The 23,004-nt window shown below is 39.2% G+C and overlaps 1 protein-coding gene across 1 annotated transcript in view; it reads left to right on the forward strand.

The window, feature by feature from the left end:
- LOC121858228 (WSCD family member AAEL009094-like) overlaps positions 1–11,090 on the forward strand; it is a 196,125-nt gene extending 185,035 nt beyond the window's left edge. The window contains exons 5-8 of the mRNA XM_042354515.1: positions 3,880–4,038; positions 5,224–5,346; positions 5,763–5,898; positions 10,508–11,090. Of these exons, the coding sequence (XP_042210449.1) occupies positions 3,880–4,038; positions 5,224–5,346; positions 5,763–5,898; positions 10,508–10,905 (816 nt within the window). The 3' untranslated portion in view covers positions 10,906–11,090. The remainder of the gene's footprint in view (positions 1–3,879; positions 4,039–5,223; positions 5,347–5,762; positions 5,899–10,507) is intronic.
- The last annotated feature ends 11,914 nt before the right edge of the window (positions 11,091–23,004 follow it).

Below are 23,004 nucleotides of genomic sequence, written 5' to 3' on the forward strand. Positions count from 1 at the left end.
CCCTACCGCCTGGGTCTCTGGTGTTAGTGACGTCAGAGCACTTATTTATGCACTATATTCCCGTAGGGCTGACTGGCCTCACGCGACCCAGAGGTGCAGGGGGCTAGCGACCTGGCTTTGTTTACCACATGTTTTTCAGTTGGTTCTTGCAAGTTTCTTCTCTAGTGACGCTTCTTCCACATCACATGATACATTTCTCTGTATATCCAGATGTCTACGATTTTGGTCTTTTACCTGAAAAAAGACACTCCTGCGTAATCAACCCTTCTCACAACAGAACTGCCAGATACTTACAGTATCTATATTTCCACAGGAAGGGGTTATGAGTCCTTATTGGGGCTCTGCCAATGTTGAGTTGAAGCTGCTTTGATGAAGTTGAATTTTAACAGAAATAAAAAAAATTCACTGTGGTGTAGTTAACTGTGCCTTCGACAGGGATATTCCTGTGTTCCCGGCTAAAATCGTGGGAACCAATCATCATTGACACATAGTGGCTTTTCTAATTTATCAGTTTATTGTTCTTATTAATAAAGTTAACGTGATTTCATGAAATAAATATGTATAATACAATTATAATATAATCATAGTTTATTTTTTATATAAACTAATCCACCAGTACTAATCCGATGTCCACATTTGCTGATCGGACTAATTGATATCGGTAATAATCCAACACTATTATACATATACAGTAACAAGAGAATAACAGAATATATATAAATTACACGGATATAACCATGACATACCCTGACAACAAACGCATTCGACAATGAATTATTACAGAATCCCACCATCCACACATACGAGGAGGCTATAACGCTCCAGCTGGCAATCTGCCAAGAGACATATTTACAACTCAAGAGTTCTCCTCGGAAGTGTACGAGATAATTTCCACATATTGGGGCCGGCGAAGTCGTGTAGGACTGCTTCATGTCCCCTCCTGTAGGTAAATTGTTCCGGAGGCTCCCTAAGACCTCAGAGCCGGTGATCTCACAGGACGAGACCCTTCTGCCATTTTCCGAGTTCTCTTCGGGATCCTTGGAAATTTCATATAATTCTTGAGGGATCAATTTATCTACAGTCCACAGGCTAAATTGTCCCCTTGCCAGGACCTTTACTATTCTTAGTGTTCCGTCCTGGTCTGGGTGTAAAGTCGTATCTATACATTATAAATTTAATCAAGGACCACTTAGGGTGGGTTTAAGAGATATCGACCTCTCCTGGTTTAAAAGTATTTTATTCTTAAAAAATAAAGATTTCCGGTGAAAAAAGTATATTCTTGCCTATTATCGACCGACCAGGAATTAAAACATGGTCCAAAAGAACACTCTTGACTAGTATATTCTTCTGGTAGAGGTTCTGAACAGGCCACTGCTTGAATCGGCCAACCAATCTGGACCTTAAAGCCATAATCGATCCTTCATTAATTTTGAGACTGTAAAGCACCAAGACAATACTTCAGCTGGATTTTTAGATGGTGTATGATAAAATTGGAAAATTAACCCTACTCGACAATTTTGGCCACTTGGTTCCTAATATAGGGTATTGCAATATAATTTTTCGCAATCCAAAGTAAAAAAAATCACTATAGGTCGATATGAGGACCTTGTCAAAAGACTTGACAGTCCCCATCAAATAGTTAATCAACCGGGTTCCTATCTCTATCGCTGTTTATTCCAGCTTAGGCAAGGTTTGCTTCTTCAATAAAGCCAGCTTAGCTTTGGCCATAATCAATCTACACTCTGTTCCTGCTCCATGGTATGATAACAGCTCTATAACCCTTCGCAGAGGCCTCCAAAAATACGTAAAGTTGACTCATCATTTTCATCATTATCAATTTCAAAATGAAGATCTATAGTTCCAAAAAGTACCGACATAAAACAATAAGTTTTACATGGGTTTTCGGGCCAGAAAAGTATAATGAAATCTCAATCGTGTTCCAGAAGTCATAACCTGAGATAGTTTTTTTTTTTTTTGAGACTTCCTCCACAGGCATATTTCAGACCACTGCGATCACCGATCATCGGTTCGTCAGAGCCAAGCTCTCACTTCACGTCGCTCCAAAACGGCGGCGGTAGCAAGCCTCCAGAAGAGGTTTTAACACAATGCGTCTGGAGGATCCAGCTGTAGCACATGCTCTCAGAGAGCAGTTCGAACATGGACCAATAAACAACCCAACAACAAACAACCCAAATCCCAGTGCCGAATGGGATATTCTCTCAACACTCATGACAAGACCTGCAGAGAGACCCTCGGCCAGATCAAAAGAATACACCAGGACTGGTTTGATGAAAATGACCCGGCAATCAACGTACTCATCAATGATAAACGTGCTGCTTTAACTGACTGGCAGAACAACCCTCAGTCTTGGACCAAAGCTGATACCTTCCGCAAAAAGAAGGTGACGGGCCAGCGGGCAATCTAAAGAACGACTGGTTTAAAAATAAAGCATGTGAAGCACAAAAAATTGCAGATCAACACAAGATGCGCAAATTTTTAAATTCCACGAAAACATTTTATGGGCCAATCACTCTTGGAGCAGGCCCCCCCGCTCATCCGACGGTAACTTCCTAATTAAATACGATGAAGGCCTCCTTCAGCGTTGGAAGGAGCACTACCATTCACTGCTCAACCGAAACACTAATGTGGATGTCCTGACTACCCAGCAGGTCCCTCAGCATCCACAGCTGACCCACCTCAGCTATCCTCCATCCCTGGATGAGGTAGCTACTGTACTGCCATCAAACAAATGAAAAATAACAAAGCCTCAGGGCCTGGTGGAATCCCAGCCGAGTAGTATGAAGCAAGAGGACCTCTGCTTGCCAGCTGTCTCCACTCTCTCCTGGAGAATACAGTATATGTGAAAGGGAAGAAATTCCCCAAGCTCTTAATGACGCCTCCATCGTGAATATTTATAAGAAGGGAGACCGGTCAAACTTTGGCAACTACCACAGGATCTCGCTGCTGTCCGTAGCTGGCAGCATTATCGCCCGAGTCCTCTTAAACATATTTCTTCCCGTGGCGAAAAACTTCCTCCCAGAATCTCGGTGGCTTTAGACCATCACGTGGCACCACTGACATCATCTTTGCTGCCCACCTGATACAGGAAAAGTGCAGAGAACAGTGTCGTGACCTGTACATGGCTTTCATCGACCTAACCAAGGCCTTCGACTCGGTCAACATGGAAGCCCTCTGTTAAACCCACAGCCGTTTTGGCTGCCCACCAAAAATCATCGCCATTGTCAGGCAACTCCATGGTGGCATGAAAGGCAGCATCCTGCACAATGGCAAACTTATGATTGAATCCATAGTAGTCTTGTAACAATGGATAGATGCTTCTTTTAAGAAAAATACCAATATGAGTGATAAATCTTTAAAAATAAAACGTATAAGAGGAAACTTGTGTTTCATACACCAGGAAGCTACTTCACACATGGACACTGGCGCCGCTACACGTGTCCTTGGTAAATCACACAATGGTTCAGGAATCATAATATGTGGAGGTTATTTACGTTTTGTTTTTGTGTCTTATTTTTTATGTTTGTCTTTCCATTACTACTTTATCTTCGAGAAATGTATTATCCTCGTTGGGGACCCTGAATAGAGACGTAAAGAGGAGAAGAACCCGCTTATCTCACCTCAGCTACACTGTAAGCTGTAGTGATACGCTCACCTCAAGATGACCACACATGAGATATGACAGGCACCAGTTAATTATGAAGACAGACCTGCAACATGGGTATATACCTGGCCACAGACAACCCCAGGTAAATACCAGACCCAATATTATTTTTAAAAGACAGGTAAATTTCCAATCTTGTGTTTCTTTAGCCTTTTTTTCTGGAAGATCATATATTAACGTGACATTTGATCCAACAGCCTCGGGGCACGTGGGCATGGACAACACAACGAGGGGGGCGAGGTGCCCGGCTTCCCTGGTGTCAGCCACTACGATGGATGAAACCCCCCGGGACCTCCACGGCTCTCGTTTCTTTCCCTGGTTCCGGCAACACCTGGGTCAGATACCTTTTACAGCAGGTGAGTCCTTCAGGTGTAACTATTAAGGGGATATGACTGCTCACATGAACAGCCAGGGATATGGAGTTGGTGGGAAGAACCAGGGGCAAGTGTCTTACTGGTAGTAGGAACAGCTATGGGTGTGTCTTACAGGTAGTAGGAACAGCTATGGGTGTGTCTTGCAGGTAGTAGGAACAGCCAGGGACACGTCTTACAGGTAGTAGGAACAGCCAGGGACACGTCTTACAGGTAGTAGGAACAGCCAGTGACATGTATCTTACAGGTAGTAGGAACAGCCAGTTGCTTATCTCTGAGGTCATTTCTCACTTAACCTCTCCCATAACATACTAGTCAAAAATTTATTGTTAGTGAAGACATCATAAACACATTTTAATAAGTCCTTCATGGGATGTTTCAGAATTTTCAGTGCAGATGTCTCATGCCATTAACCATGAAGTAGACATGGAGATTAGAGTAAATATCGTCAAGTTTATTATACAGGTTGACAACCCTTTATCCGAAATTCCAAAAACCGAAAAGCTCTAAAAACCGAAAGTTTTTTGTGGGTCATTGTTTTTTGGTTTTTTGTTTTTTACAGGGATTATTAGCCCACCCAGGCACAGATCACTGACCCACATCGGGGCCTGGGGGGCGAAAATGAAATAGTAATAATAATTATAATAATAATAATTATTCATAGTAAATAAATTTTTTAATAAAAATACCCCAAAATAAAATAATAATGATTACAATAATAATAATAATAATAATAATAATAATAATAATAATAATAATAAAATATAATAATAAAATTAATAATAATAATACTGTAATAATAAAATAATAATAATACAGTAAAGAAATACAAGAATGATAAAAAGATCAAAAGCGAGAAACATGACCTAGACCTATGAATTATTATTATTATTATAATTTTTATTATATTTTCGATCCCCAGGCCCCAGTGTGGGTCAGTGATCTATGCCCGGGTGGGCTAATACACATTAAAAAAAAAAAAAAAAATTCTGAAAACCGAAAAATTCCGAAAACCGAAATGCCTCTGGCCCCAAGGATTTCGGATAAAGGGTTGTCAACCTGTATTCAGAAATACATGTAATTTTTCCTTGGTGCACGTAATGAATTAACACTCTTATGCTGTACTTTGAATCCTTATGCTTCTTTTGAGGAATTATTATTTCCAAACAGGCAACGGGTTACTATTCAGGGAGTGTATACAAGGACTACGCCCTTATGAAGAATGGTTTCCCTGCTGAGTCTGTCTCCAACGGCTCAGTTGTGGTGGTCAAGACACACGAGTGGGGGCCTGAGGTGTGTGGTACTGCGCTGTACTTTTATTTGCTTCAATATTCATTAATTAAAACAGTATATCAACATGTCCTATATTTTAAATGTTTATGGATAAAGTTCGAAGTGTGTGTATCCATGTGTTTGTACAGTACTAGAAATATAAAGTACAGCAGCTTATGCACTTGTATAATCACCCATCTTATGTCTTTGGGTACAACTAGAATTACTGCAGGTTGAGGCCTACGAATGATTATATGATTAAAACAGTGCATCATCACTCACGGCATCTTATCCTATGTTTATTGCGGACTTTATCCAACACTGTAACCCCTCCATTCTCTTGTCCTGTATACTGTCTTGTTCAACAACATGTCCTTTAAACATTTTGGGATGAATCTTGAACTAAATAAAAATTTATCTGAAATTTACCTTTGCAGATGCGGAAAACATTCGGTCGAGCCATATTAGTGATGCGTGACCCTTACTTAGCTATCCAGGCAGAGTTTAATCGGCAAAGTGGTGGCCATATTGGTCATGCCCAGCCTGACAAATACACACGGGATGGAGGACGCTGTAAGTGTACTGTACTTGTTATACACAATTGGAATTATCCGCATCACTGTGATACTAATAGTGTACTAATATCTAGTATATGTGAAAATTTGAGTTTAATTAGTTTAAAAAAATACAGTAATTGTGAAAAGTTGGTATAGTTTTTGCAATCAGTTTCATGAATTTGCAAAAGAAAAACATCTGGAAGGCTTTTGATTTAGCTGGAATTAAAATTATCAAATATAATTCTCCAGAAAGAATTCTTAATTTTATTTTATACAGCACGTGTACAATTGGTTAAAAAAAATATTTTTCAGGAGGGGGCCAATAAATTTCGAACTGTCTCGCTGGAGTTGGTAGGGCGTGAATGTGAGACATTTCTTACCTATATGGTAGGCCTCATTTAGTTACTTCATTCAAAATATAAAATTAGTTTGTTGCATTATGATTGGTGAATAACAGTATGCCACATGTGCCTTTATCAAAAACCTTCGTTCGTGGTGTCATTTTGTTTCGCACATTAATTGTAAAGATAGTTTTTTTTTGGGGGGGTGGGGGGAGTTACAATACAGTATACAGGTATCACACTGACAGGTCCCATAGACTGGATGGTAAATATATAAACCACCTCAAACATATTTGTTAATGGTAACCTAAACAATTGTAAGTTCAGAAGAACCATTAATGCAGTTTAAATTTTACTGTACAGTATCATGTTATAGATATCTGTTAGGCCGTCATTACTTGCGTTTACAGGGAAATAGGAATGTATACACCGAGTGTGAATTGTCTTGGAAATCCTGTAGAATACAGAGGTAAGAAAATTTTTGAGAAAATTATAAAAAATGGAAAATAATAAAAGACACAGATGGCAAATGACGAACAGATGAAAAATAATAATTGTTACACGAAAGTTTGACGTCCTTGAGCATTGTTGTAGTAAGACCTAGAACACGTGATGAGTTAAGACCTAGAACACTTTGTGTTAAGGCCTAGAACACTTATTGTGTTAAGGCCTAGTATACTGCCAGATTCTGGGGTCACTAAGTCTAAGGGGATAACTTAACTCTAATCTTAATTTCTAAGGGTCGCTGCCACCAGACCCCCTCTGGACAGCATGTAGCTCGTTAGGTAGCGTGCAGAGTGGACTAGGCATTGGGTTAGGTTTTCCATTGACCAGATCGATAAGGGTAAAGAAGGGTGAAACCATAACATGTCTTACTTGATTTATTCCTTATAAAACATACTGGTAAAAAACATATACATGAATTGGCCTTCCTCAGAAGAACAACGGAAATGTGGTTACACAGATGGGCCCCAGACTCTTACATTGATGGCGTGTCATCCACCTACTTATTGCCTAACAATCTGTGACCACCTTACCTCGGTCATTCCTTCTTACACTATCCCTTAACACTGCTCCACCTGTATGGAATCTAGCACCGTCGGTTATCACTCATAGTAGCACCATCTCAACACACCTGTTACACTCCATACCTGCAAGTATGGGACTCCTTGTGACTTTTAGGTATACACAACAGGCACCTCGTTCGCACACCGCCCTCGGTGGGTAAAGACGAGGGCTTCACCTAGAGACATACCAGCACTATTTCTACGCCTGGTATTATAGGTCGCTCCAAGTGACGACCGCAGAGTTTCTCACAGTCTCCTTATTTGTGACTATTCATTTGGAGTGGTGCGCTGGAAATCCACAGGTTCACAGTGGATTGGCATAGCGGGGAGTGGTCACCACCTGTTGTGACGCTCAAAGGGATAATGGCGGCCGGGCGGCAAGGTACTCCGACCGCATGGAACCTGAGGTGACAGTAGAACGAGGAAGACTGAGAAATAATGCTGGTGGCTGTAGGTAGAAAGAGATAGCTCACCACAAGGTGAGGTCTTATATAGCGGATGTAGGCGTGGCTTAATAGTTGACCTCATGGAGGGCAGCGCTGGTTGCTGACCTAGACCACGAGGCATACACTGGGGAATTCGAGGGTCGGCTAGTAGGCGACAAATGGCGTTTGTAGGGGAGGAATCCACTACAATACTCCCCCTTCCCTCAAGGCGGTGTAGAAGACTTGTTGTCTGCAGGGTTGCATCCCACATGTGAGGCAGAACGGTCGGTGCAGGAGACTTGTTGTCAGCTGGGTTGTATGCCACATGTGAGACATAACGGCGAGGGCGTGGATGAGCCGGCTGCTAGGGGAGACAACTTTGTCTAGATACACAAGATCTGTGGGAGAAGAGAGGGAGAAAGAGGGTTGTGGAGGCGATGAATATTGTGCTTCTCTCGCGGCAGGTACAGAGTCCTCAGATGCGCCTGCTGGGGTGTGTGGGTCTGGGTCAGGAGCAGGGCCTGCATCAGGAAGAGGGTTCATGACAGCAGCAGGGTCCACGACAGCAGCAGGGTGCAGGACAGTAGCAGGGAGTACCCGAGGGAGAAAAGAGGGGTGTGTGGGGCCGCGTCAGGAGCAGGGGCCGCGTCAGGAGTAGGGGCCACGACAGCAGGAGGGTCCAGGACAGTAGCAGGGGGGTACTGCTGAGCCAGGGGCGGCGTCTGAGGCAGGACGGGTGCGTTGGGGTCGGTAGAACGTGGTGCTTGGGGCAGGAAGAGGAGCGGCTGTCTGCTTAGAGCAGCAGAGCTGCTCTAGGGTGTCTAACCTGCGGTGTAGAGACAGTAGCTGTAGAGCCGATGAGAGCTGCCTCTGTGTGGATAAGCCAGTCTTCCATGTTGCTTGAAGACTGGGAGAGTGATCGGTTTCTCCTCCATCCTGTGTGAGTGCGAAACTCCGGGGGTCACCATTTGTGGGGTTTTGAGATATTGGTTCACACTCAGGATGGGATGGAGAAAGGAAACTCACAATGTGCTCTCTGTATACAAATTGTATTGGATGTACAATGCAGCTTGGTGCTGGGAAGGCAGCATTGAGTAGAGAGAGCTGGTTAGTGAGGGTGCTCAGAGGAGGACCAGCTTGTGGGTCGCCGGCTGGAGCGGGAGCCGCCAGGCAGGAGCGGAGGAGGAGGAGGTGTTGCTTGCTGGTGGCTGTAGGTAGAAAGAGATAGGTCACCACAAGGTCAGGTCTTATATAGCGGAGGTAGGCATGGCTTAATAGTTGACCTCAGTCATGTAAGGCGGCGCTGGTTGCTGACCTAGACCACGAGGCATACACTGGGGAATTCGAGGGTCGGCTAGTCAGCGACAAACGGCATTTGTAGGGGAGGAATCCACTACAGTGGAACCCTAGACTCCCAACTCCCCCTCCCTCCCTGCCTCCACTACCCAGCTCCTACTCTGGGTTTGTTACGTGAATCATTGCAGACAATTTACATAGTAGAATAATGTCCTATCATTTCCATAAGGCAATTATGATAAGACAAATACAAGTGATACTCGGTATTTTAAGCAAACATTATTAGGTGTTAGAATATATGTAATTTTCTGTGTATTATTATATTACTCTTATATTACTCTATTAATTATGTATAGTAATATAAGAGTAATATAATAATACACAGCTTAAGGTACTACTTCGTGTCCATATCATACATTTTCCACACATTTTTAATGTTGTAATTGTTGCACCTTATACTACTTCTCAATTATATATTGTGGCAGATTGTAGAATGTTTGGGCCATGGGCCACAACCCCAGGACATTTGGGCCATGATCCAAGGACGTTTGGGCCATGAGCCATGACCCAAGTACGTTCGAACCTTGGGTCACGATATATGTATGTTGTGTTGTCATAGTAAGAAAAACAATTGAGACCCTGCAATTGTGTGCAAATGATGCAGAAAGTCAGATGAGCAACCTGGGACTTGGTCACAATATTTGTGATGCTATATGGCAGCAGGGTCTACCATTAGACAACACATAATGCTTCCTATATCTTTGCAGGCAGTAGTATCTCCCTGTTTGATAGCTGCCTACTACCTACTAACCACATTTATGTCTATTGAGGATTATTCTCTGCAAAACACACCCATATGGTATGATTAATGTAACAGGCCATTCAGGTTATTGGTCGACTTAAATTTCTTGATCCATTTCTTTTATGTTTTGTGAATTCCAAGTTGATGGCCACTGATACTTTTATTCAGTTAATTTCAGTGCACATACATTATCATGTGTTCTTGAGGTCCTTTTCATTTCTGTTCTTTGATTATGATTGACTCGTCAAATGCTTCGAGACATTTGGAAGTATGGGTAATGTGTTCAGTAGGATACATACCTAACCAGGGTTATCAACTGCTTTTGCCTCAGATAAAGACACATATCAATTTAAAAAGAAAATAAACACAGTGGCACTAATTTTTCTGACTGACTGTGCAGTACATCAAGAAAGCAAATACCATGGAACAGCAAATATTAAAAAATAAATAAAATATGACAGCACTAGGATCCCGCTTCCTCTATCAAGGAATAAACAATTGAAATTGAAAATTGAATAAAATATGCCACTGCACAGGATTGTGTTAGTGGTATGACAATCAAAGAAGTTGGTTTTAAAAATTCTTAGAAACGAAAGTGACACGAAAGTATATTTCTGTATTATCTGCATTTTTGTATAAAACATTTTTTTATATATATAATTCATTCATAAAATTTGTATTTGTTTTTTTTCAGATTGGGAGAAATTTGTGACAAACAAAGCTTTGGCATGGATGAACACAACTCTAGATTGGCTAAAATTTGATCGTCCACTACATCTAGTTTTTTACGAAGATCTCCTGGATAACTTACCAGAGGAGATGAGAAGGATCCTGGAGTTCCTTGATCTAGAAGTTTCCGATAGTAATTTTGATTGCATGCTAAGACACCAAGATGGAATATATAAAAGGAGAAGGAGACCTTTGAATTTTGACCCATTTACACCTAAACTACGAAAATTAGTAGACAAATGTAAACGCTTGGTAGACCAAGCAGTAAGAGAGGTTTTAGCTGGTGGTGATGCTAAACTGGTTTTACATAATCTGAACTATTCAAATGATAGCAATGGAAACCAGAAATCTGTAACCAGATGATGATCAGAACATGGAAGGTTTGTCATAATATTTACAGTATATATGGTAATAGTCCATACAAGTTTTAGTGTAATTTTGTATACCTGTATTAACATAAGCTGTCATCACCTATGTAGTGGTATAATGTTGTGTTGAATCAAGTTGATTGTGCACTGTACTTTTATTGATGTAAACTTTCAAATGGTCAATATTTATTTTATCCTCTATCTTTACATATCCTTGTTTCCCTTTATAAATTCTCTCGAGGCAGTGATCTACAGATACAGCCTCTAGCTGCTATATCTGAACAATCATCACCAAGTTTTATTTCCTGCATACTCTACTGGGACCTTGCCTTAATGTACTGTTCCATTTTACCCATCAAGGTGCTGGTTGCCTTCACATCACTTTATATAATTTTATATCACTACTGTGTACCCTCTTTACAATCTTATCATCCATCAGTCATTGCACATGTCCATATCATAAAACATTTCTTCTTAACCAATTTTTGACCCCACACTCCACCTCATTTGATTTATCAGTTATCCCACATCTGTACACTGAACAGTTGCTCATCTCCTCTTCTCTGTTAATAATACATCCTCGTCTAGAATATCTGATTTCAGAAGACTGAAATTCAAAACTGCTTGTTCCATTTTATAGCCTACGTACTTTCATTGTTCCCTTCATCCTCCGTAAGGATCTCTTATCTTTCTCTGTATCGCAATCTCCATTTTTAATGTAATGTTACTTGGTAACAATCTTGTGCATTTGAAATTTGCAACTTTTTCAATTCTGTAGTTCACTTGGTTTACCTACCCAAATCTTGCAGTGCAGTTTCCTTGTCAGTTATTTCACATGCCACAACAATATTTACCTTTTCACTTTTTCTTCAAAATCCATTAACTATTTTTCCAACACTTAACATCGGGTGAATTCTAATTCACACAATGCTTAGGACACATTTGTAATTCCTTCCATATATAGTACTGTACGTTTCTTAGAGTACACAGTGAGCTAACTTTTTGAAGCTGCAACACTCCTTACGAGTTAAACATGTACAAGGTGCAATCTCTCTTTTGCCTCTTTCCTACTCTTCAAGAAGAAGCACACACACATGGAACTGCCAGTACATTACTACTGCTCTTTATGAGGTATCTCCATTGGTATTCCATCCACTCTTACAAGCCTTAATTTTTTTTTTTAAACTACAGGGGCATATTAAATTTTCTAATTCATATAAAAAGTTGTAGCAGCTACTGTTTTTTTTTTTATAGAAGGGTTATTACCTTATACAGGTATAGCAGACATTTTTGCAAGACTGACTGATACATGTTTCTATTCTTATTAAAACTTTACATACTGAGTACATAAATCTCTTTACTTTTTCATACACTTTTCAAGGTAATAACTTCAAATTTAGCTACAGTATGCTGTAGAGGGTATCTGATCTCCTCTTTACAACGGCTGATGCAGTATTTAATAATTTTGTTAACTTATGAGCGATAACATTAAACCTGGTAATACAGCATTTAATTTTAATGTTTCAACATTCAGTACTGGTACTGTAATTTATTTTTATCTGGGCACATGATTTCTAATTTCAAGTACAGTACTTATACTAAACCCTCATTAATTCAGAATTCACACTGACTTGGCAAGTTTTGGCACTGTCAAAATCTTAAGAGTATATTTTGACACATGGCTAATGTTTGGTGAATTCACACAAATTATCAAAATTTGCTCTACACATGTTGCATTAGGTCGGGCAGCTCAGGTAACATGCGAAGTGTAGGCAACTGTTTGGCATCTCTCAAAGTGCCTGCAATCTCTTTGTGTGCATTTGCTTGATATATTCGAGTACACGTATCCTCCTATTTATGATATTTCACATTAACGGTGGTGATGTATTAAGATCACATACCTCTTTGCGATGTAAACAAACCCACAATAGTGATATTCATCATCCTACTAACTCGGAATATGGAACACATCACTGACTTCGTTTATCTGATGAGGCGTCATCTACCTGAATGCCACCTCGTCGCCTTCTGGTGAACTACAGGCATTTACACCGATATGTGGGAGTAATAATTTCTTACTTTATATGTCTTGGATTGAATTGTTGGGGAAAAAGGAGAGTTACGTGACCTTAATTCCGCCTTGCAGAAGCTTACGAGAACTCTCCTCAGTCACCGTATGTTACAAAGAAACGACAGCAATTTTAAATTGAGTTATGGACTTTGTAGCTATTTGATGCATCACCACTGCAGGAGATATGAACTCTTTAAGTGCTAAGTGAATCTGTTCCAGTCAGAAACATGAGACCCACTAATGCCTGTGCGAGTGGAAAATTCCTGTCTGCTGTGACAGTTTCATTTACGAGGCACCTGGCGTGCCTGTATCATATAGATTTTTAGTTTTTTAAATACTGTACAGTATATTTATTTAGTCAAACTTTTATATAAACTTCAGGATTATTTTAGATAAAAATTTTTTTTCTAATTTAATTAGAACTGCTTTTACAGAATGCAGTATCGACATTTCTTATGTTTTTTCATAAAAGAATCGAGTCTCCATCATTATCGTGTTTGTGTGACTAAAGTGAGAAGTTTAAATTTCAAAAGTCTGGGAAGGCCAAGGCACTGAGGAAAACTGTCTCTGGAGGTGAAGTTTGACATTGTGAAGCGACTTTTTTTTTTTTACAGGGATTAGCCCACCCGGGCACAGGTCAACGACCCACAATGAAGCCTAGGGGGCGAAAAAATAAGAATAGAAAGAAATTAAAAATAGAAAAGGAAAAGGATTTATTAATCTACACCACGAAGATGATAGAAAACCAGCTTTTTAAAGCGAGACAGATTGTATGCGTGTGGAAACACAGAAGAAGGCAGAGCATTCCACAGTTTGGCTGTGTGAGGAAAGAAGGATGCACTATAACAGGTTATTCTAGTGTGAACGACATCCACAGAGAAACGGTGGGCTCCGCGGGCCAGAAGTGTGTTACGTGCCCATGGCCTTGCCGGCGGTACACAGGACGCCAAATCCACCGAACATTGCCCGTTAAAGTACAGTACCTGTAAAAGAGAGAGAGTGAAGCAACATTGCGGCGAAGAGAAAGCCAAGAAAGATTGTTAACTAAAGGAGGAGAGTTAATAAGATGAAATGCCTTTAATTCCATCCTATCTAACAGTTGGACAGAAGAAGAGCCACCCCAGATACGAGAGCAGTACTCCAAATTAGGAAGAATGAATCCCTTATATACCTGAAGCAACTGCTCAGGAGTGAAGTAGCTATGGCATCTGTACAGCATTCCCAACTTTCGGGAGGCAGCTTTAGCAATGTTCAGGATGTGTGGCTTCCATGACATATTAGAGGAAATGGTGAGGCCTAGCATATCTAGATGCCTCATAGTATACTAGCCAAATCGAAAAAGGGGCTTAGTTAAGGAGTTGGCATATGTGATCGGGTAGAAAATTTCCAATGGTACTGTTGCAGAAATGTGTTCCAATGCCCCTTGTGGTAACTCGTGTCTCCAAACGGCAGTGTCGCAGCAGTAGTATCGCCATTTATGAATGGACGGGCAATGGTTGTGGTATGATGGATGTGATTGGTGGATTAGGTTTGCTATAGGTCATAAAGGTTGGCTGTTTGAGGACACGGGTTATCACAGGGAGTGTAGGAACACATTACCAGTTGTTAGGGTGATGTATGGGGTTCATCACAAGGTCTCTGGATGTAGTCTGAAAGTGGTGCAATTCTTGGTAATCCTGGAGTAGATGGTTAACACCAGAAGGTATTGTTGGATTATGCTACTTTATTGGATGATAGGGAGTAATAAAAATATGACAACTTTTTATTTTATATTTTTTTCTCTATCTTCAATCTTAAATCACCTTAAGTGGGTAGGGTTTGGAGGATGAGAGAAATTGCAGGGTAAAACATTGAAAACTGAAAATATAACACTCAAGTGATGTCTCTATGTGCTTTGTATGTGAAGAAATTAATTTTGTACTGGTAATATTCCACCAAAAATTCTCCCATTGTAGGTGTGTTATTATCCACTTTGTTTGTTTCAGTGCAGCAACTGAGCCGCTCAGTCGAATGTACTCTCTCGTCCACAAACTACGTAAAATTACACCATGCTGCAACAAGAAAGTTGCTTTCATTGGTACCAGATATCAAAGTAAGTACAGCTGTTCACCAACCTATGACGGGGTTAGGGACCGACATCCAGGTCGTAAGTCGAAATGGTAGTAAGTCGGAAATGCTTAAATAATACATAGAAAATCGAAAATGGGGGTCTCTTTTTCTTCTCAGCACCAAAAAACACTCACTTTTAAGCTTGCCAGCCATTTTAAAGTGAATTACAGATGAAAATTTTGTCTGTGTACTGACTTTGGGACTCGAAAATACGTAATTTGACCAAATTTTGGTACGACTGAGGCAGGTCGTAAGTGCGGGTGGACGTAAGTCGGGGAGGAGCTGTACTTTTGGTTTAATAACATATCAGGTGGCCCCTTGACTAGGAAGTTAGGTAAGGATAGGTAGGTGTCTTTGGTTGGTTAGGTCAGATTCTATTAGGTTCTGTGCATTGTCATTTTTTTTTTTACTTTCATCCAAAGAACATCTGTGGAAAAAATTTATGAAATCGAACAACGCATTCTGGTGTTAGCCATCTGCTCCAGGATTCCCAATTTTTTATTATAGAACCGTTTTCATGGCAACCTTCATCAAATTATGACAAAACCTAACTTGGATCAAAAGGTAATGTATGAGAAAACCACTACCACCAGAAGGAATTGTTTTTGTTAATTCTTTTCACACATGTTCTTATCATTATACAGTAGTAAGTCTTTTAAGAGGCGACATTTACTAGAACCTAAGAGAACCTGACTTAATCAATCAAAGAAACATTCATAACCTTGCCTAACTTCTTAGCCGGGCAGACATCCCCTCCCCCAGCCACCATATTAAACAGAAAGTACTTAAAGGCATACGCCGATAACTAACGCACATAGGGACCGGGAAAAGTCATTAGTTAGTGAATCAACGGTTATCGAAGCAATTAATCCCATAAGAATGTAAACAAATTCAGGGGGTTAGGGACCAGCCACTCTCCAAAAACTCCCATCTACCCTCGATATATCTTTGTCGTGCACACTGTCGAGCAAAAAAATAAAGTAGACATATAAAGCAAGCATAATAAGCCTTAGATAAACAATTTAAAGCATAAATTGATATTTATTTACTTAAGTTGAGGATGGTAGAGATGGTCTAGGGTGGTAAGTTAAGTCTTTTATCAATCTTTGCTGGTCCATCACGACTCTTATTATGACTTGTTATGCCTTACTACACATTATCACATCAAGCTACCCAGCACAAGAAGTACTTTCACTAGGGCATTCAGGCATGATTGCATAATGCATAAAGTCGGAAATAATGAAGAAAACACAAAGTCAGAGACACATGGTAAGTGAAAACGAGCAAAGAATTTGCACCATGCCACTGCCCACCAAATTCAAGACACCTCTCCCACTCCTCTCCTGATTGTTAGTTATGCGAATCAGCGGTTATTAGGGTGTCGGTTTTGGGGGTATACCTTTATTTTAATATGTGGTACCAATGAAAAGCAACTTTGTTGAAGCATCATGGTGAATTTTACGTCTTTTGTGGACGTGAACGTAATCTAGGACCAAGCGGGTCGGTTGTAAATAAATAGAGCAGACAACAGCAAATTTGGGGGGAGGAGAGTATTTACAGCAAATAATTAATTTATTCATGTACAAAGCAAGTAGAGATATCATTTTAGTATCATATGATCAGTTTTTAATTGTTTTACCCTGCAATTTCCCTCATCCTTCATGCCTCGCCCACTACAGGTGATTTATGATCGTAAATACCTGCATAGGAAAACCCTATTGAGATTATTTATCCGGTTGTCGGTTAGGAGGCATTGATAGAATTGGACACAATTTTGTGGAAACGTTAATTACAATCTATTAAATAGGTAAATGGAAACGAGAATCCATTCAGTGTTGTTAGGTATGTTTTAAAAGGTTTTTCTGGTAAGTAAATAAGTTATGTTGGTTAATGCCAGATGATTTTATTCAGCGCAGAAGGGTCCTGGACACAAGTGGTAAATAGACTTATCTCTCCTAAGAGGAGCTAGGTCTTTTTCAGGGTTTATAACTCTGCAATTATAATGAAACTTATTTTCTTTTTCTTTTTTCTTTTTTTAATTCCTAATCAGCGTGTGTCCAACTCCGAGGAAGAGTCATCAATTCCCAAAATCCTCAGTGCTGCATTTGTATACAGTATATTATAACATACCATATCATCTTTGTGACACTACACCTCTGAGTAGAACTATCTGCCCATTGCCAGTAGGTGACCACTTGAGGTATTGGACCATTGTTGGGTTCCAAATGAATTGCAGATGATTTGCCCATTTATGATGCAAACAGGAAGTATCCATAGTTGGTGGCAGTTTCTCATTTGTTGTGTTTAACTTATGCAAACAATTTGTACAATACCAAATCAAGTGAGACATATTTCTTTCCACAGTACAATAGAGATACTAGTGATACTAAGGCCTCCTTGGTGTCCTGCATGATGTCAGAGGGACTGTCTCCACGTTGTTTTAGATTAGACCATCTTTCTTTTCAGGATGTGCTTCAACTACCTTCAGCCATTTTGTTTCCCTGTGCCATTGAAGGCTGAGGTTGAATCACATCTACTGGCTGCATGGTTGACTGGTAGCATATAGCTCATATCTTCTCCAAGTTCATTAGCCACAACTTGCATTAGAATGACTCCTTGTTTGGCATACACCAGTCTTCAAAAAGAACTCTTTTTAAACTATGCATCCAGCAGTATTGTGGTAACATAGATAATGTGAGTCTAGACTCCATAGAAGTACCAGATTATCTTCCAGTTTGTATTTTCCTTGTGTAATATAAAGATACAGTGGTCCCTCGGTTAACGAGCGCCTCGGTTAACGAGATTTCGGTTAACGATTTACCTTCCATAAGATTCTTAACTTCAGTTAACGAGCAATCCCTCGATTAACGAGTTTTTTACGAGCCGACTTCAACATGTTTTCGCTTGCATTTGGCGGTCCACCAGCTGTAGTATTAGTCCGCCAATACAGTAATCAGTTTTAGGGTTTAAATTCCTTACTATTTTAGTAAATATCAAGAAGTTTATACTATTCAATAATTTTAAAAGTTTAACATTAACTTTTTTAGTCATTTTAACAACTATTGAACATAATTGAAGGTAAAGAAACTAGTTTCTGGCGTGCCATCCAGCCTGTTAACACACCAGACAGGCGTTAGTCTCTCTCTGTTTTCAGTGGAGGTAACATCTTGTTTGAGACTCTCTTCAACTAAACGCTTTTTTTCTGTGTTTCCAAGCAAATTATTGGTCATTTTGAAATATATTTTACATATTGACAATATATAATGCAGTGCAGTGGTGATTTAAAGAAAATAATCTTGAAATACACCAAGAGAACTAAAATTTTATGGGTGAAATGGTGTCATGGGGTGACTTCTCTTCCACCCCAATGCCTTCTCTTCTTCCTTCTCTTCCACCCCCATTCTAATTCCCATCATCATCATCCAGGAGCCTTCTACATGCACACCTCAAAGTAAGTGTACTTTTCTACCTTTTTTGTTGAATTTAGGCAATTTTCGGTGAGCTGGAACCAATTACCCAAAAACCCATTGAAACAATGGTTTCGGTTAACGAGCAACCTGCTGGAACGAATTGTGCTCGTTAACCGAGGGACCACTGTATAGCAAGAGTCAGCTTCCATGATCTGCACCGAGTTACGATACCACTAAATTTATGTCAAGCTTTGTTTTGGAAGTGGTGCCATCTCTGTTGGATTCCTTATCTCTTGCATTTGAACAAAGATGCAAAACACCCATTTTTCAGTGATAACTGGAGGGTTATGCACATGCGTATTATTAGCAAAAGGATCACTGCGATTGGGGGAGGTCTCACTCCCTGATACCAGAGGCCCCCCATAGTGTATGACATTCAACTGTTTGTAAACAAGGTCGTAATAGATTTCTTTCATTGCTGCAAGAGTGAGTGATTGACGAGTGTGATACACGATACAGCACTGTGAATGGTTTGTACAGGGTAATGATGCAGTTTACAGCAACCACAGAATTCCGGAAATTCACTCCACTCAATCGATAGAACCATTTTTTCTATGATAATTTTCTTATACAGTACCTGTACATTATTACACTTGTCGCAAATTGATAATACATTGTAAGGAAGTTATTGAATTTTAAAAAGAATAAAATCAAGAGCACCTCTTTCCCCTACCCTGTAGCTCAAATTGTGTGTGTTCATACATTTGCTTTTAGAGTACTGTACCTTTCTACCTGTAACCCTATCGCTGCTGGATGGTAAAATATTTATCATCCATTTCACTACACATGGGAGAATGCCCAGAGCACCAACTCTAGCTTGCGAAGAAATGTTTATTCCCTTAATAATTTTAACCTTATGGTAAGCGTTTTTATTTATTTATTTATTTTTTTACACAGCCTGTATGTAGAATGGTGTGCACATATATGAGTAAAAAAAAATTGAAGAAAATTATGTATATCTACCCAAAGTTACGAGTGGAAAATACTGTAACCATGACATCACATAAAGCTCATTGGATAATGAAAGTTTCATCATCAGGTAGGGAATGATTGGAAATTTCCCTGGAAGGCCTGATAATACGTGGGTTGATCAATACGTATACAACTGGAAGTACACATTGATCCAATAAGATTTTTTTTGAACTTTGGTTAATTTTGCTATTTTTATGTGTGATCAGAATTCACATATTGTATACTTATCAAAAATCTATTTCCTCTAACAGTAAGTTCATAACTGTCCTATAATCTGTTTTTTTTTAGTTATCTAAAGTAAGCACCACCCACAGTCTCTCACATGGACTTGTAACTGGTTGAATCAAGCCATCAAGGGATATCACAATTATGAGTTGGTTTCACTATCTCTTGTCAGTCAGGCATGATGGGAAGGTTCCTCCATTTCTAAGGCCCTTTATACACACTTGTCAATATATGCCATATTATAAAGAAATTTTTGAAGAACAGTTAAGTAATAAGATATCCTGTAATATAAAACAATAAAATATTGCAATGCATAAAAATGTGTGAAGTCCACAGTACTTGACAAAAAGCAGATATGAGGTGGTCGGTGGAATGCTGATTTATCAGCCAACCTTGGAGAAATGAGATTCTTGTCCCAACGTATTAACTGAGCTGGGAAAGGGGATGCATACAGTATTTGGAGTGTGGAAAAAATTAAGTTATAAATCATAGGACTTTTGGCCTTTTCAGCAGTCTCCATATGGCAATGTGAGCCTCCACATTGCTTAAGAATAAGATCCCTGTTCACACACAGAGGTCTTGAGTTCAATTCCTGACCTCTGCGTGTGAACAGGGATTGCTACCACAGCACTTCAAGGAGAACAAAAGCAATCTAGGATTTATTTTATTTCACACAAATTCTGCTTATTCCTCTTATTCTTAAGCAATGTGGAGACTTATGTTGCCACATGGAGACTGTGGAAAAGGCCAAAAGTATACTGTACCCATATTAATTTGGATCATTATAATTCGGATTTTGGCTTAATTTATATATTTTTTCAAAAATTAATTAAACAACTTGAATCCGGAATAAATCTGAAATAACCGAGCAGTTCCGAAAAGTCCATTATGAACATTATCGAAAAATAATAAAATTTCCCCCAAAAACCACACTCGATCTCAGATGAGCTATTGCACCGCAGCATATTCTCTCTCTCTTGTTTGCAGAGCGGTAACAACTGATCGGTTCCGCTGAACCCGCTCTCCCCAATAATGGTGCCAGCACTTGCCATCTCTGAAGCACAGTTGTTGTCACTACTCAAGAAGGTTGGTGCTTACCACAGGATCTGTCTTGAGCACTTGGTAAATAATATTGTAGCACATTTATCAAAACTTAATAAATATTATTTTAGTGTACAATGCATCTCCATATGCCCTGGTTTATTCACTTATCAGTTGTCTAAGTGCAAAAGTAATCAAATCGAACCATCATGTATCAATTAATTTCAAAATAGATTAGAAATTAAAATGCTATAAGGCAATGGTTTAGCAGTACAGGTTGTACCTCTCTAGTCCGGCATTCTGTGGTCCGGAACGATTTTAGTTTGTCCAATAGGTAGATAGGCAGCTTTTTTTTTTTTTTTTTTTTCTGAATTACTGTATTACTGTATTATTATTACTACAGGAGTATTAAATTTTTGCCCCTCAGGCCCCAATGTGGGTCAGTGACCTATGCCCGGGTGGGCTAATCCCCGTAAAAGAAAACAACAACAAAGCCGTGGGAAATTAAGGTTTGTTTACATCCAGCAGTTCGGCTGCTCTCTCTCTCTTTCTCTCTGCTTATCTATACAGAGTACAACATTTAACCCTTCAATATATATGAGCAGTAAATAAGTGTTGCTTTCATATTCTTATGTAGAGTAATGACGATATGTTTTCACATGTGCGCACTTACATACTCGCAGTCTCACTTTTTTTTTTACCATTAATGGTTAGCTACTTATATTTTTCCATTTATTAACATTAAATAACATTACAGGTACCGTACTTCAAACAACCATATTAATTTTTTTACATTAATTTTACTACAGCTACAATCAGGGTCTTATTTTCTTCAGTTTTATATGTAGAACCAATCAGTCACTGATTTTGTAAGCTTTAACAAAAACAATGCCGGCAGCCGTCTCGTCTCCTCGTGTGTTTTAATATTCCACGTATTATTAATAAATTGTATTGTTAATTTTGCACACACAAACATTAATTCAATAAAAACAAATTCAGAAACATTAATTAAAATATATATGAACAGTAAATAAGTGTTGCCTTCATATTCTTATGTAAAGTAATGACGATATGTTTTCACGTGTGCGCACTTACATACATGATCTCTCTTTTTTCTTTACCATTATCGTTAGCTTCTTCTATTGTTCCATTTATTAACATTAAATAACATTACTTAACCATATTAATTTTACTACAGCTACAACCACGGTCAAAATTTTCTTCAATTTTATAGGTAGAACCAGTCAGTCACTGGTTTTGTAATCAACGAAAACAATGCTGTCTCATTTCCTCGTGTTTAAATATTCTACGTATTATTAATGAATTGTATTGCTCATTTTGCACATATAAACATTAATTCAATAAAAAAGACATTCAGTAATAAACAATAATGAATCTTTTGTACATAAGAGAAACGACGCTGTCTACACGATTATGCATGTCGTCTGCACGTTGGCGGGCCATTCAAACCCGTCGAAATTCAAGTTTCCGCCGTCAAAATTTTTATTTTTTTTTTGTTTTCCAATAAAATACGTTAAGAATTAAAAACTCGCGAAATTTGAGAAGCTACAATATGACATTTAACCCTACAATATGTCTTCAAAGAGACCATGATGCAGAGAAAGTGGTGCTAGTGCTTCCAAGCATAAGCACAAGTCACTATCTATCCAGGAAAAGGGTGAATTTCCATGGTCCGGCACCGGTCAGGTCCCAAGGTTGCTGGACTAGAGAGGTACAACCTGTACTGTTAAAGTGTTTGCTGTATAAGTGCCATGTCAAGTCACCTCAACTTCCTCGTCACCTCGCAGTGTTACATTTATTTATTAATGTATTATTTACTTTATTATTACCTGGTAATCTATGTACATTTAGAAAACATTTATGTTTGAACAGTAATTACCAATACTGTAGATTATTTTATTTGGTAGCCAAAACTGATCCTGAAATCGAACAAATAATCAAACACAAAAATAATGTTGGTTAATTCGGTTGTTTCAATAATTCGAGTGACCAAGAGTCTCTCTCTCTCCCCATTGGCCGGAGTCCCTCTTAACCGGAACACTCCGCTAGCCGGAATTGAAATTTTCTCGGATTTTAACTGAAAATTCTGGGTTTGGGAAAAATTTTCCAAGGAGCCCATTTTTCTAGAAAATTCTGAGAGAATTTTCCTGGTACCCAGAAAATTCCAGGACGGGAGATTTTTTCC

This window comes from Homarus americanus, unplaced genomic scaffold, assembly GCF_018991925.1.
Source record: "Homarus americanus isolate GMGI-L3 unplaced genomic scaffold, GMGI_Hamer_2.0 scaffold57980, whole genome shotgun sequence".
NCBI classification, from domain to species: Eukaryota; Metazoa; Arthropoda; class Malacostraca; order Decapoda; family Nephropidae; genus Homarus; species Homarus americanus.